The sequence below is a fragment of the Salmo salar genome, chromosome ssa14 (genome assembly GCF_905237065.1).
Source record: "Salmo salar chromosome ssa14, Ssal_v3.1, whole genome shotgun sequence".
Lineage (NCBI taxonomy): Eukaryota > Metazoa > Chordata > Actinopteri > Salmoniformes > Salmonidae > Salmo > Salmo salar.
Window position 1 is genome coordinate 6,702,114 of NC_059455.1, and position 17,291 is coordinate 6,719,404.

Consider the following 17,291-nt stretch of genomic DNA (forward strand, 5'->3'; position numbering starts at 1 on the left):
TCTTACCCGTATACATAGATGAATGCTTCATGGTAGACTGCAACCCCTTTCATTAAATAAGATGTCCTGTGTCGTTTCCGTTGCTTGGCCCATTGTTGTGTCAAGTCACTCTGGTTCACACTAACCGTGTGCAATGCCATAATAATAATCTTAAACTTTAGCCCCCACCCAAACTCTGACCATTTTACTCTCCCAAGAAGAGCTGGTTAGGCTGTTTTCATGTTATCCAGAGCGTTGGTGACTTACTGTGCTCCTGGCAAAAATTGAATTATGCGTTTTTGCTGACGTTTACTGACACCGGTCATATTCAACCGGTGTTGAGCGTTCGTAAAATCATCAGTTATTCTGCACTCTGGCACACTCAGACCAGAGTTCTCTAAAACAGCTGTTGGTTCAAATGGCTCTCCTGTGAAGTAGTGACCCGTGACATACGCCTAGTTTCCTGAAACGGGTCACATATGTTCCAGGTTGCCTCTGAGAATAACACTGACATATACACGGACACGGTGACTGAAATCATCAGGAAGTGGAAAGGGGATATGGTTCCCACTGTGACTATTATAACCTACCCAAACCAAAAATCGTTGCAGCATTCACACAAAACTGAAAGAGCAAACCACCGTATTTAACCACAGCAAAGTGTAGTTATTCACTCAGTAAGGCAATCAAACATGTAAAACTTCAGTACAGAGAAAGTATAGTCGCAATTCAACGGCTCAGACACGAGACGTATGTGGCAGGGTCTACAGACAATCACGGATTACAAAGGGAAAACAAGCCACGTCGTGGACACCGATGTCTTGATCCCAGACTAACCCTGCCCTTTGCAACTGGGTCCTGGAATTCCTGATGAGCCACCACCAGGTGGTGAAGGTAGGTAGGTAGGTAGGTACAACACCTCCACTACGCTGATCCTCAGCACAAGGGCCCCACAAGGGTGTGAGCTCAGCACCCTCCTGTACTCCCTGATCACCCATGACTGTGGCCAGGAATGCCAAAAAACATCAAGGACATCAACCAGCCGAGCCAAGGCCTGTTCACCCCGTTATCATTCAGAAGGCGAGGTCAGTACAGGTGCGTCAAAGCTGGGACCGAGACACTGAAAAACAGCTTCTATCTCAATGCCATCAGACTGTTAAATATCCATCACTATCCGGCTACCACTTGGTTACTCAACCTTGCACCTTAGAGGCCGCAGCCCTATGTACATAGACATGGAATCACTGGTCACTTTAATAAATGGAACACTAGACACTTTACTAATGTTTACACACCGCTTTACTCATTTCATATGTATATACTGTATTCTACTGTATTTTATTCAATGCCACTCTGACATTGCTCGTCCTAATATTTATTTATTTATTAAATCCATTCTTTTACGTTTAAAAGTGTGTATTGTGTAGAATTGTTAAGATACTACTGCACTGTTGGAACAGAATTTCGCTACTCGCAATAACATTGCTAAATATGTGTACGTGACCAATACATTTCATTTTATTTAACGTGAAGACACTTTACAGCTCATCTCTGTCTTCACCTCCTATGACAAACAGCTGTTTAGGGGGCATGCTAAATATGAATTTGTAAAACATTTTTTTATTACTTTAGAAATGTAACACTAATATATTTTCTAAAAGCTGTCCACACCTGGATTGCCCATTATTCTTTTCAAAAATCTTCAAGCTCTGTCAAATTGGTTGTTGAGGTCTTGGCATAGATTTTCAAGCAGTTTTAAGTCAAAACTGTAACTCGGCCACTCTGGAACATTCACTGTGTTTTTGGTAAGCAACTCCAGTGTAGATTTGGCCTTGTGCATTAGGTTATTGTCCTGCTGAAAGGTGAATTCATCTCTCAGTGTCTGGTGGAAAGCAGATTACCAGGTTTTCCTGTGCTTAGCTCTATTCCGTTTCTTTTTTATCCTGAAAAACTCCACAGTCGATTAACGATTACAAGCACACCCATAACATGATGCAGCCACCACTATGCTTGAACATATGGAGAGTGGTACTCAGTAATGTGTTGAATTGGATTTGCCCCAAACATAACACTTTTTATTCAGGACAAAAAGTTAGTGCCTTGTTGTAAACAGGATGCATGTTTTGGAATATTTGGATTCTGTACAGGCTTCCTTTTCACTCTGTCAATTAAGTTAGTATTGTGGAGTAACTACAATGTTGTTGATCAATCCTCAGTTTTCTCCTATCACAGCCATTAAAATTGAACTGGTCTAAAGGTACCATTGGCCTTATGGTGAAATCCCTGAGTGGTTTCCTTCCTCTCCAGCAACTGAGTTAGGAAGGACGGCTGTATCTGTAGTGACTGGGTGTATTGATACACCATCCAAAGTGTATCTTCACCAATGACTAAAGGGATATTCAAATGTCTGCTTTTTTTTACCCATTTATCAACTGGTGCCCTTCTTTGCGAGGCATTGGAAAACCTCCCTGGTTTTTGTCATTGAATGTGTGCTTGAAATTCACTGCTCTACTGTAGGACCTTTCAGATAATTGTATATGTGGGGTACAGAGATGGGGTAGTCATTCAAAAATCATGTTAAACACCATTATTGCATACAGAGTTAGCCCATGCAACTCCTTGTGACTTGTTAAGCATATTTTAATGCAACGTTATTTAGGCTTGCCAAAACAAAGGGGCTGAATACTTATTGACTCAAGACATTTCAGCTTTATTTTGTATTCATTCCTAATAATTTATTCCATTTCGGGGTATTATGGGGTAATGTGTGTAGATCAGTGACAGAATCAAAATGTAATCAATTTTAAATTCAGGTTGTAACACAAATGTGGAAAAGATCAAGGGGTGTGAATACTTTCTGAAGGCACTGTATGTCATCTCTCTCATGACCGCCTGCTAACAAGTTTGTCATGTCATCAAAGTCAGTTGGCCAGACCATGCTCTTAACCTCTTGCACAGTTAAAAGCTCTTATTAACTGAACTGAGATGCTGTCATTGTTGCTCTTTTGTTTACCTATGAAACCATTTGAGACCTGTTTCAGGAAACTAGGCGTATGTCGCAGGTCACTACTTCACAGGAGAGCAGTTTCAACATTTTATTTTTAACAAAATGTGTTTGGCAGAAATGCCTTCTCGAACATGTGAACCTTAACATGCCTTAATAACAAACTTGTATGCCATCTGTAAATACAAATACAATTGTTAAATTACCAGCCTAGATGGTTTAGCCACAGAAAAACAGCAACCATCGCACTAGCCTTGATTGGCTGAGATAATGAGTGGGCTGGACATGCCAAGAGATGAGTTTGGATTGGTCTGTCATATAGCACGCTTCTGTCTATTTGAGCTGGTCAGTATGTCTAGGTAATCGTGTCTAAAGCTGCTTTAAAAAAAAAAAAATGTATCATGTAGTAAAACTGCATAAATGTTGCTCTCCACTTTATGGAGGACTGAGTTTTGAAATCAGTAGAATTCGAGTATGATAGCTAAGGAGATGGAGAAAACACCTTGTCTCTGGATTACATCTTCAAACTAAGAGCAAACATGGCATCACACAGGAGACACGTCCATCCATGAATGATGTATACGGGTAAGATACATTTCTAATTTTGACAGAAAGTGGTTTCAAGTTAAAGTGTACTGTTAGCTAGCTGGCTGACGTTACGTGTATGATCCTATTATTCATATCTCAGAGCCATTTGCTTGGCTAGCTATAGCCTAATGTTAGCTAGCTATGATTGAACCCTTTTCTCAGTACTTTGTTGAAGCACCTTTGGCAGCGATTACAGCCTCGAGTCTTCTTGGGTATGACACTCCAAGATGGGCATACCTGTATTTGGATAGTTTCTCCCATTCTTCTTTGCAGATACTCTCAAGCTCTGTCAGGTTGGATGGAGAGCTATGCTGCACAGCTATTTTCAGGTATCTCCAGAGACGTTCGATCGGGTTAAAGTCTGGGCTCTCTGAACTTTACTCAGTTCATCTTTCCCTTGATCCTGTCTAGTTTCCCAGTACCTGCCGCTGAAAAACATTCCCACAGCATGCTGCTGCCACCACCATTCTTCACCATAGGGATGGTGCCAGGTTTCCCCCAGACATGACGCCTGGCATTCAAGTCAAAGAGTTCTTGGTTGGATCAGACTAAGAATCTTATTTCTCCTTTAGGTGCCTTTTGGTAAACTCCAAGCGGGCTGCCAATTGCCTTTCACTGAGGACTGGCTTCCGTCTGTCCACTCTACCACAAAGGCCTGATTGGTGTACTGCTGCAGAGATGGTTGTCCTTCTGGACGTTTCTCCCATCTCCACAGAGCAACTCTGGAGCTCTGTCAGAGGGACCATCGGGTTCTTGGTCACCTCCCTGACCAAGGCCATTCTCCCCCGAGTGCGCAATTTGGCCAGGCAGCCAGATCTAGGAATAGTATTGGTGGTTCCAAACTTCTTCCATTTAAGAATGATGGAGGCCACTGTGTTCTTGGGACCTTCAATGATGCAGAAATGTTTTGGTACTCTTCCCCAGATCTGTGCTCCAACACAATCCTGTTTCAGAGCTCTACGGTCAAATCCTTCGACCTCATGGCTTGGTTTTTGCTCTGACATGCACTCTCAACAGGTGTGTGCCTTTACAAATCATGTGCAATCAATTGAATTTAGCCCCAGGTGGACTCCAATCAAGTTGTAGAAACATCTCAAGAATGATCAATGGAAACAGGAGGCACCTGAGCTCAATTTTGTGTTTCATAGCAAAGGGTCTGAATACTTATGTAAATAAGGAATGTTTATTTTATTTTTAATAAATTAGCAAAAATGTCTAAAAAACAGTTCTTCGCTTAGTCATTATGGGGCATTCTGTGTAGATTGGATAAGAGCGTCTGCTAAATGACTAAAATGTAAAAATGTATTATTTTATGGCTGGTTATGAAACCTACAGAAGTGTCAAAACCCACATTTATTCAAATGAGTTTGCGCCATGTCAAGAAGTTTCATTTTCGTTTGAAAGTTTGTTTCTTAAATACTTTGTTGTTGAAATGAATTATTTACAGTCAGGTTTTATTTTTTATTTTTTACTTGTAGAAAATACACTCTTAGAAAATCCGCAACAGAATGACTGAAAAATCAGCAACAGAATGACCGCAATTGAATTGGCTAAAATGAGAAATGATAGTTTGGTAAATAAAAAATAAAACAAACATTCTGTTGACACGTAGGCTATGGTGTAATGGAATGTTTTGCCTGGTGTGGTAGGTTTTGACAAATGTGTCATAAACAGCCATAAAACAACACAATATATGTCACAACAGGTCTAAATATATGGGTCATGACAGTGTTATAACCATATTAAAACAGTTGATGACAAGCTATGCAAGCTGTTATGACAAACTCTGACATGGTTATGACCAGGTCATAACATGTTATGATGCTGGGTGTCACGTAAAGTGTTACCCAATAGAAGAGAGGGCTTCGACGAGCAGGTGTCCACATACTTTTGGTCATGTAGTGTACATCGAAACAGAATGAATACATGAACAAATGTACTACTGACTTTGTGATAGGTTTCATTATCAACACCAAAAAATATTGTAGTTAAGTGCTGTGCTAATTCTGCCAAATCCCTTGAGGGTTTAAAGCGCAAAGGCCTGAAATGAGAATTATGCATTAATAGAAATCTATCTATTGACAAAATTACCACCTGAAGTCATATTTGTATTGAAATATTGGGTAAAACAAAGACCCACTAACAGTAGACATAATCAACGTTTTGTTCTTGCCCTTCACATCAAATATTCAGTAGGTCTCAATACACAGACAGCGATTGAACACTGCACGGCATATACTGTCGTTCTTTCTCAAAGGCAACAGGAAATAAACCCTCGCTTCGATGCACACTTAATTTGTGTGTGTTCCTCCCACCCTCCTCTTCTCTGATCCAATCAGCGCAATCGGTGCTTATGATAACAAGGAACAAGAGGATGAGGGGATGCGGTAGCGCACCATAGGGCCCATCCGCACAATTATTTCCCCTTTTTCCTAAAGCCTCCCAATCGGTGCTTATGATAACAAGGAACAAGAGGATGAGGGGATGCGGTAGCGCACCATAGGGCCCATCCTCACAATTATTTCCCCTTTTTCCTAAAGCCTCCCATGATTGAGCTATTGTGCGACACTAAACAGAATTATTTCTCATTCATTAACTCCGGCTCAGATCTTCCACCACCCGTCCTGGCAGGACATCATTATACATATTGCTGCACTCCCCTCCTGTCCTCTGCATTAGTGTATTGCTGTCTGGATTAGCATGGGGGGGTGGGGACGGAGAAAGCAGCAGTGACCACGTGATGCTAGCGTCCATGATTTAATTTTGCTGTTCGCCCTTCACGCCTCTAAGCTTGTGCTTCATGACAGCAACTGCGTCCCAAATGGCACCCTATTCCGTATATAGTGCACTTCTCATGACCAGGGCCCATGGGACTTGGTCAATAGTACTGCACTATATAGGGAATAGGGTGCTTTTTGGGCCACATGCAACATTACAGAATCCTTGTCAGTGGGAATCTATGATAGTATTGGATGGATCGGTTAGGCTCTAGTTAGAAGGCTTTTTAGAGAGCGGAGCACCAAGGTGGATGCAGTCACTGATTCCAATGGTCCCTTGAGAAAATCAACTTGGTTATGGTGCTGACGGCCTTATCGTAGGCGTCTTTGGCTAATCTTTTGAGGCAACACTGCTTTTGCTACAGAAGATGATTAACCATGCTGTGCTTTTGATCACTTTGAGACTGCTTACATTCTACACAGCTAGATGTCTACTGAAGCAATACTAGCTAAGTGAAAGGTGCAGGTGCAAGGTCACTTTCTTCACTACATTGCCACATGGTTTTGGTCTGCCTTTAGACGGACATTGATCCAACCACCAATGTTACATCTTCAGTCTCAGGTAGTTCAAACTGCCCTTGTGTCACAACACTGAATCCAGCGGTAATCTGACCAAGGATTCACCTTCTGTCCTTGGATCACAATCAAACATTCAGAAGCAAACCGAAGTAGACCTCTACCACTTATTTGCACTGAAGGGATTGTAGGGCGTCACCTTGATTTTGACTTTGAAACAAGCCATTCAAAGAATAATGAAGGATGTGTGTGTTAAAAAAAGACGGGGATCAATTCAATTCCAATTAAACTGATTTCAGGAAATGAATTAAATTATGAATTCCAGTTCCAGAACTAAAGAGCCAGTTATTTTATTTAATTTTTCCCCCATCAATTTCTAAATTGGAATATCAATGAAACTCCCGGGTTGATAGAATTGACATGGAATTGTCATAGTCAATACTCAGAAAATCACTTTGCTAGGCCCTGGCCTGATGGCTGCAGGGGGCATGTGGGGGTGTGAGTTGTCCTGTGAGGGGGTGGTTTGTTCAGATGTGTCCAATCGATATGAGTTTGAGCCCTCTCTTCTAGTGGGTTGTTAGTGCCCCCGCTGGCTCTGCCGCTAGCCAGCAGCGCAAATCAATATGGTGCCTGGTGCTGTAGCCACCGCCTCCCATTGGGCGTCAGCCATCTGACACACTTTCTCCTACCGACCCTGTACTGGGAAAACGACAGGGTGCTGCTATTCTCTTTTCCACATTTCATCATTGTCGCAAATTGGTTTTTGATCGTTTGTGGACTCCTTATCCCCCCACAATATGTGATTAGGGGAATAGCTGTTAATGTCACTACAGGGATTGTTGTTCAAACTTTTCTCTGACACAGTCTATTGGCTATTTCCATTTTTTGTTGAAATGAAGTCAGAGATTCACTTAAATATGAGGGAATTGGAATAACCCTCAGATTACAATACCAACTCCTACTCACAAGGTTAAGTTGTTTTAGAATACCATCCTGTAGGCAGCAGGATAGTGTATATATATAGAGGCAGAGGTTTCACCTGAGGAGTGAGGTGGACGACCCTCATAACAATTGATCAAATGTGGAAACTCACAAAGGGGATGTACTCAAAACTCAAAGTGGAAAGTCAAAGTAGAAAGTCACAAAGGGGAAAGACAGTGGAAACTCACAAAGTGGAAACTCACAGTTGGTGATGTCAGGCGGGGCGAAACTGTCATTCATGAAGACACTGTTGGGTTTTGCTACTTTCAAGTAGACCACGTCGGGGGTGTTTTTCAAGGCAGTCACAGCGTGTTCGTGGCTCACCTCCTCAAGGCAAGCACTGTTCACCTGCACAGAGACAGATATACACACACGTTGTATGGACCACTCGGACAAGTTTACACTTATTGATGTGAGATCAGACGTGAATGTACACATTTGTAAAACACAGTTAAAGCGGCAATCAGCAGTTGAAGCGAAGCGAACTCCTCACCCGTTTTGGTAAAAAGCTGAGGGATAGGCCTGGAGAAATGTAACCACTCAAATTCATAGACAACGGTATGGATGCAAGGACTGAGCATTCATGATATTAACATTATAGTTTTAACCATGTTTTGAGGGGTATAAAGTGCTTGTTTCCATTTACTTATCAACATTGGAGTTAACCCCCTAGAGTCGGTGTCTGCACCCCTGCAGGAATCTAGTTAGCAAAATAAATAAAAATATTATTTTTTTTGGCATTGGATGCATCTCAACCCAAATGCATCCGCTGATGTCGCACTTCCACATCTGCGATAAAAGGTGACAGAGCTAGAGTGGTGTTTGTCATACCATGAGACATCTCGAAAATCTCTTCTCACAAAATTGTCCGAATGGAGCAGGGCTTAGACTCTTATGGGTTGAATAAGCTTATATTTTGGGTTCTGATGGCAGTTGAACTAAAGTTCATGAGGCATTTCTAAGTTATATTCTTCAAGAATAAAGGGGAACATTGAATTAATTCAGAAGTTAAAAAAAATGATGAGGTAGTGCAGATTTCCACTTTAAAGGTGCACCCTCAAAACATATCATACGAACTTTATATTTCAGGGAGCTGCACACTCAAATATGGAAACACATCACAGTAACAGTAACATAAAAAACACAAACGTGTCAAAAAACACTCACCACCAATCCTGTCTCATGGAAATGGTGAAGCCTTAATGCAAGGGCTCTGAGGTACTGATGTATCTGTAATAATGACCATGTATCTAAATGAGTGGAATGAAGGACGATGGAAATGGAAATAGTGATCTTACAGCCAGAAGTTTGTCTCCTATCTGTAGCCTCCCGTCTTTGTGTGCAGCTCCTCCTTCGATGATTTTGGTGACGTAGATGCTGTTGTCCCCTGGGATGTGCTGGTTCCCCACTCCCCCTGCTATACTGAAACCAAGACCTGGACGAGACAAGAGGAGAATTTTCATAACGTTAACCAATCTGTGAAAATAAATATGTATGCTGAAAAAAAATCACACTCACTGTATTAGCATAACAATAATGAAATTCCCATCACCAGCAAACAATGCAATCATGGGGAAAATGTGTTTTTCTGATATGTTTCCTAGGAATCCGAGGCATTCTTCTCTTGCCTGTATAATTATACGGCAATGAGGGATTTTAACTCAAGCTACTTTGCTAAAAAGAGGAAAGAAACAAAACACATCCACACTGCCAGTACTCATGCTACATTCCTTTGACCAGGTTAATCTCAATAAAAGCATGAAATACACATGACAGCTGGTGTTAAACTAAAGTAATGAATAAGAAGGTGAGGTGGTGTGAAATTTAAACAGACATTCACCAGACACTAAACTAGAGTAAAAAAGGATGTTGGGCTGACAATCATAAGCTACAGTGTTATCAAAATAACATGTTTACAGGTATAAATCAGACCTGTCCTGAAACTGTGTGCGCATGAATAAGTATTAAAACTTTACTTGAAAAACACCCATCATTCATCTTTTATGGTGACAAAAAGTATTGGAATAAGGCCATGGTAGTTTCTAAAAGAAATAGCAATGGCGCACTTGATCAAACGTCTCTGGAAGTGTTGCCAAATTTGATCACTTTAACTGCGACATTTGCTGTGTCTGACATTTTCAGAAAAAAAAAAACTATTGCAAAATGTTGTGGACCTGTAAACAGATCATTTGAATTCTATAATGTTTTGCGTTTACTTTTTCCAGAAACAAAATATGCTGCACTGTTAGAGCAAAATACTTGAAATAGTGTATCTATTTACTACTGTAAAGTAGGCTACATCACGAGTATGAAACCATCACAGTTAGAAAAGGTAAAGAATTTATTCTGCAATGATCATGGAAATGAAATTGATAATAGATAGTTAGAAATAGCTATTGTATAATGCAAAAATGCTTTTTTTTGTCTTTTCAGTATATTTTTACCTAAAGTTTGAGGGAAGCTAAGCACATTCCCGCGTCAAGTTTAGTTTTTATAAATGCATTTATAAAAACTAAACTTGACGTGGGTGGGAGCTTATTATTAGGTGGGAGCTTATATTTGTCGTATTTCACACATGTACAAGTTTGTATTATACACGTGTGAATTGGAAATGTGTTTTCTGCATATCGATTTTTCACCTAGTCGTGAAACTTTTGCGTGAAAACTGGAGCATGCATGTTTTGTGGTATACTGTATACTTTAACCTCAATCATAGCTAGTTAGCTAATGTTATACTACATCCAAGGTCAATCTGATGACATCACAATGACGACAAAACGTTTTCCTACAAATTATTTGACTCCTTTAGAAATGTAATTGTATTCATCAGCGCCAATAACAATGCATTGAGTAGCCTAGAACATTCAGTTGGGACTCAAATTTCAAAAACAATATTTGGACGAAAAATGCAACTAATTTTAAACAACTGTTGCAGTGGCTTAAAGGAAGGGATGGAATGGGACAATGCTATGATTGTAAATAGCAGTGTCAAATATCCTCCTCACGCACTTCCATGTTGAGTCTCATTCTCTGCTTTATACACACGAATGATAAACACAGGTGATAATTTCGGAAGCGGGGCTTTTCCGTTTGCGAGAGTGGAGACATCGAATCTGAATGTCCAACAATGAGAAATGTTTGTTCCAGTTAACCGAGATTAGTGACTGAATTTTTCATACACAGTGCATTCAGAAAGTATTCAGACCCCTTCCCTATTTCCAGAATGTTACGTTACAGCCTTAATCTAAAATGGATTAAATAAAATGTTCCTCAATCTACACACAATACCCCTGAATTACAAAGCGAAAACAGGTTTAGACATGTTTGCCAATTTATTACACATAAAAAACAGATACCATATTTGCATAAGTATTCAGACCCTTTGCTATGAGACTGGAAATTGAGCTCAGGTGCATCCTGTTTCCATTGATCATCCTTGAGATGATTCTACAACTTGGAGTCCACCTGTGGTAAATTCAATCGATTGGACATGATATGGAAAGGCACACACCTGTCTATATAAGGTCCTACACAGTTGACAGTAAATGTCAGAGCAAAAACTGTCCGTAGAGCTCTGAGACAGGATTGTGTCGAGGCACGACTAAAACATTTCTGCATCATTGAAGGTCCCCAAAAACACAGTTGCCTCCATCAGGAAAGGAAAGAAGTTTGGAACCACCAAGACTCTATCTAGAGCTGGCCGCCGGGCCAAACTGAGCAATCGGAGGAGTAGGCCCTTGGTTAGGGAGGTGACCAAGAACCCGATGTCACTAGGACAGAGCTCCAGAGTTCCTCTGGAGATAGGAGAACCTTCCAGAAGGACAACCATCTCTGCAGCAGTCCAACAATCAGGCTTTTATGGTAGAGTGGCCAGACGGAAGCCACTGCTCAGTAAAAAGCACATGACAGCCCGCTTGGAGTTTGCCAAAAGGCACCTAAAGACACTCAGACCATGAGAAACAAGATTCTTTGGTCTGATGAAACAAAGATTTAACTCTTTGGCCTGAATGCCAAGCGTCAAGTCTGGAGGAAACATGGCACCATCCCTACGGTGAAGCGTGGTAGTTGCAGCATCGTGCTGTGGGGATGTTTTTTAGCGGCAGGAACTGGGAGACTGGTCAGGATCGAGGCAAAGATGAACGGAGCAAAGTACAGAGTGATCGTTGATGATAACCTGATCCAGAGCGCTCAGGACCTTACAACAGGACAATGACCCTAAGCACACAGTCAAGGCAACGGCTTCGGGACAGGTCTCTGAATGTCCTTGAGTGGCCCAACTAGAGCCCAGATTTGAACTCGATCGAACATCTCTGGACCTAAAAATAACTGTGCAGCAACGCTCTCCATCCAACCGATCTGCAGAGAAGAATGGGAGAAACTCCCCAAATACAGGTGTGCCAAACTACAACAAAGTACTGAGTAAAGGGTCTGAATACTTATGTAAATGTCATCCGTTTTTTATTTTATAAAATGTACACATATTTTAAAAAAAAACAGTATTTGTTTGTTTTTGTGGGGTATTGTGTGTAGATTGATGAGGGAAAAAAAATATTTAATCAATTTTAGAAAAAGGCTCTAACCTAACAAAATGTGGAAAAAGTCAAGAGGTCTGATTACTTTCCGAAGGCACTGTATATACACAAAAGTATGTGGACACCCCTTCAAATTAGTAGATTTGGCTATTTCAGCCACACCCGTTGCTGACGTATAAAATTTAGCAAACAGCCATGCAATCTCCATAGGTAAAACATTGGCAGTAGAATGGCTTTATTTTAAGATGGTTTTATCTTAATAATAATGATCGCGCTTATCAGGTAGCTAGCGCGAGCTAACGTTTCCACGTGGCTTGAGTAATCAGGTAGCTAGCTAACGCTGAACAGTCTACTTTTGGGCCCTACTTTGGGCCTTGAAATGTGTGGAGTACTACGGATGTGACAAATGAAAACATTTCTTAATGTTTAAACTGCCTTTATGGATTTCCAGCTCAAACTATAAGACAAATTCATAAAATTCCACATGAATTTACAATGCTGCTGCCAGAAACAGTTTGGGTCTCACGGTGCGTCCCATTCAGATGGTTAAGCATTGCACCCGTTGTACTATTACTGTACCTCAATTGCACCTCGCTAAGTTAGCACTTCTTTCTCATTTAACTTCTCAAAGTATTGCCATACAGGACTTTGTTGCTGTGCTTTGTTGCCATTTTTCCAACTGTTATCGATGATGACAGTTATCCTTGACTCCTTGCACATCGACTCCCGATGTCGACTCCCATTTCTGAGTGTCAAGATTCAATTCCACTAAGAATAGACTGCTAAGATTCTGGATTTTTGGAACGGAGGAGACTGATTAGTTGCCGTACTTCTGAGAACAAACCCTTCAAATCTTTCATAGCGAGCTAGCGAGGGACGGAGAGAGAGCCGGGGCGCACAGTATAAGCAGGAAGGCCACCAGGCAGGCAGACAGAAAGGTGCACTAGGTCTACAGTCCCTTCAGAAAGTATTCATACTGACTTATTCCACATGCTGTTGGGTTACAGCCGGAATTAAAAACGGATACATAAGTATTCAGTACTTTAACAGTGATTAAAGCTGTGCGTCTTCCTACTTAAGTCTAGCTTTGCACAATTGGATTGTACAATATTTGCACATTATCCTTTAAAATTCTTCAAGCTCTGTCAAGTTGGTTGTTCATCATTGCTAGACAGCTATTTTCAAGTCTTGCCATAGATTTTAAGCCGATTTAAGTGAAAACTAACTAGGCCACTCAGGAACATTCAATGTTGTCTTGGTAAGCATCTACAGAGTATATTTGGCCTTGTGTTTTAGATTATTGTCCTGCTGAAAGGAGAATTTTTTGTTTTTCGTTTAGATATTTTTCTTAAGGCGATTGACACTCCCTAGCATCACACGGTGATACCATTTTCAATATTGAATAGCTCCCCATGTGTTAGTGCTAGAGACGTTTCTTGTAGCAGCTGCAGCTCAATCCCCTCTTTACAACGACATAAATCTTGTGAAAGCGGTCTTTTTATACACGAGAGGATCCGGACAAGAAAATGTCACGAAATTGTCTGTAAAATCTGAACCATTTGTGCTACAAACGAATAAGTCCACACCAACAAAAGATGACTCTCACGAGCACCAGTGTCGGTTGTTCTGCTCTACAACATCCACAAGCTTTACAGCAGAACTGTCTCGGATGTCGTAATTTTGAAGCGGTGTTCTTCCAAAACCAACTGTCCAGACTGAACCGTTGGAGCTACAAACTAATATGTCACCAATAAAAAGGGTAGGCTCTAACAAATATGAAAGTGTTGGTTGTTTTGCTCTACAACGCACAAAAGCTTCAGGGGAGTCGTCTGAAGGTAACCTAGTACCGGGCTGTAGAAATGGCACAACGTGCATAGGGGGTAAAATAACAAAGGTGTTACGAATAACGGTAACAAACATGGGTCTAAAAAGTTTTTTTTTTTCCAGAGTTCTCTCAGATATAGGACAGACACTTCAAAACTCTATTTCTTATGATTTATTTTTGACCATCTGTGTTGCAATGTACAAATGTGTTATTCAATGAGTTTCTATGGGCTACAGCAGGAAAGGCCAAATTCAATGTTAAATCTTTTTTTAAATGTTTTATACGTACAGGGGTCCTAAAATTCAAATGCCTAAATTGTCAATTTTATGACCATCTTAAAACAATTCCATATGTTAGCTTAGTAGATATTGCGATCTAAGGGCTTAAACATTTTAACGTTCACACCCCTATGGAGTACACTACCTTTGGGCCCTGAAATGTATGGATCACACTACCTTTTGCCCTGAAATGTATGGAGTACACTACCTTTGGGCCCTATAGAGAAGTAAGGGAGACCGGGGACAATTGTAACACTGGTCAATTGTAATCCATCAATTATTTAAATTGAGGAAGCCTTACTTTTTTTTGCCACCTCTCAGTTTTGATTATTGACCTGTAGAACATTATGCATGTATCTAAACATATAATTTTTTATCAGTATAGTTGATGACAATTATTGTTGTATGTTCTCACAAGACTAATTTGGAAAGAGTTCTATGCTTGAGGTTAGGTGTAACGCAATGCTGTACGTCACCCCTTACTTAAAATGATATAAGTAATTACATAGACACCTTCACATATTTATATAAAATGTAACTTATTTACATCAACTTTGGTAGTGCAACCAAGATAATACTTCAGAAAAATGTACACTTTTTTAACACTAATGCAAAATATAATATTTTGGATACTCTGTTCTGGGCAAGATAAAAGAAAAATGTCAACTTAGTGTATTATCATCCAAATATCAGTTAAAAAAAATGCTTTACCATTGAAGACAGTGTTACAACTGTCCCATATACAACTAACCATGGTCATTGGTGGCACCGAGAAATACGAGGCCTGGCTAGCAAGCCAAACAGCTTGTTAGCTAGCTTGTCAGTTGACTGTTAGCTAGCCAAAATACTTGTTTTGATAGCTACATCTTATCATCTGAGGCTTTAAAAGTGTAATTATACTTTGATTTAGAGATTAAAACAAATCATTTTTTTAATGCTAATTAGCAAATGCAACAACGACTGATAATGATAGAGCACGTCACAAATGTACATTTTTTGTGTGACATTTTGAAATCACTACTGTTAAAGTAAATAAGATTTTAAGAAACAACTCCAAAATAGTCTCTCCTACACTACCTTTGGGCCCTCTAAAAAAGCTTAATGTAGAATTAACTCTGTAGTGTGGGTAAGTGTGTTGAATTAAATGTAACACTATTAGTTGATTTAACACTTGTGATGTTGCTGTGTACCTTTGGGTCCTTTCACTAGCTTGATCTCCATCACCTTCTCGGAGACAGGCTTCCTCCGGCGGACGTAGAGGCGCACCAGCGACCCGGCCTCCTTCAGAGCTTCCACCGCCCGACTGTGGGTCACGTCCCGCACGTCCGCCTCATTCACCCGCAGGATGACGTCGTTGACCCTTCACCGGGGTGAAGAGGAATGACAGTTAAAGCCAGGGTGGGGTCCCATAATCCCATCATAATTTCAGCCAACTCATTATTTAAAGGACAAGTTCAGTACTTTACAACTTAAAGTCAATTGGTTCCTCAGTTTGTAGTGACTGTTCGAAGAAAAACGAACCATGGATTACAGTTTCTATTGGCCCATAGACTACTTTCAGGGTGGGGAACCATCATGTTGCGAAAAACTGAACTTCACTTTTAAACCCTGCAGGTGTAATGCATTATGATGGAGGTATAATGCTTTGTAACACTTGTCATGAGCATGTACGACCCACTCATATTTTCCAGTCACAAGAACTGAAGGTAAATTACCAGTTTGCTTCAAATTACCAATAATTTCAATTGACAACCAAATTCAAATGACAACAAAAACAAACAATCGAGTAATACACTTACTTTGGGTAAGAGTGGACCTTTATTTTGGCTGCCATGTCTAGAAGAGATCTCAGTGACTTTGAAAGAGGAGTCTCAAAGGAGCATGGGGGTTTAAAAACGGTGTCTCTCTCAGTCACCAGATCTCAACCCAAATAAACAATTATGTGAGATTATGGAGTGGCACGTGAGACTGTTTTCCAGCAGCATATACAAAACACTGAATGATGGAATTTATTGTGGAAGAATTGTGTCGCATCCCTCCAATAGAGTTCCAGACACTTGCAGAATCTATGCCAAGAGACATTGAAGCTGTTCTGGCAGCTGGTAAGGGCCCAATGCCCTATTAACACACTATGCTGGGGTTTCCTTTATTTTGGCAGTTACGTGCATGTATGTATATAAAATGACTTGAAAATGACCAAGAACATCAGGAAATATCTCAGATATCCCTCTTTACCTTTCCAAATTGACTAGATGAAATGGAACTGACCCTGTACCCCTTTGAGCTTTCTCAAACTTGTGCAACCAAAACCGACATCGGGTGCCATATTTGCCCCCCCCCCGTCGATGGAGAATGTCACACTGGCTCACGTCCGCTATTGTGACTCTGGCTTATCTTGGACACTTGTCAATGGCTGTATTAAGTTCTTCTGCCGGGGACTAGTGTAATATTGATGAGGTGGTGAAAGCACCCAAGCACTCTGACCCTGTGGGTGTGTCTGTGGGGTCCACAGGGAAGCTTGTGTCTGTCAGTGACAGTCGGGATATTGAATTATGCTACCTGCCAGGGTGTTACTGTTCAGGGGCGTGTTCAGTCGGGCACAATATGAACCCAGGTCTGCAATTTGCAACAGTCACCCTCTCAATGCTCCTCTTTCTATGCTGTGCTAGTAGTCTGCGTGAGTAATATCCTGGGTCCTATCCACACAAACGTATTACTCTTCTAAGACCCCAGACAATCTGGGATCATTTAGGGATGCCAAACTGACGGATGTGCACATGTAGGCTACACGTTTAAGCAGTGGATCTGGAA

At 40.8% G+C, this 17,291-nt stretch overlaps 1 protein-coding gene across 35 annotated transcripts in view; it reads right to left on the reverse strand.

Moving 5' to 3' along the window:
- Positions 1-17,291, reverse strand: part of LOC106568684 (disks large homolog 1) — a 347,451-nt gene that overhangs the window by 98,719 nt on the left and 231,441 nt on the right. For 18 of the 35 annotated variants that reach the window (XM_014139226.2, XM_014139225.2, XM_014139219.2 and 15 more), the window contains 3 exons: positions 15,671-15,840; positions 9,144-9,280; positions 8,034-8,193 (listed from right to left, as the gene is read on the reverse strand). In XM_014139226.2, coding sequence (XP_013994701.2) covers positions 8,034-8,193; positions 9,144-9,280; positions 15,671-15,840 — 467 coding nt within the window. The remainder of the gene's footprint in view (positions 1-8,033; positions 8,194-9,143; positions 9,281-15,670; positions 15,841-17,291) is intronic. The other 17 variants (XM_014139215.2, XM_045693828.1, XM_045693826.1 and 14 more) reach the window with 1 other exon arrangement.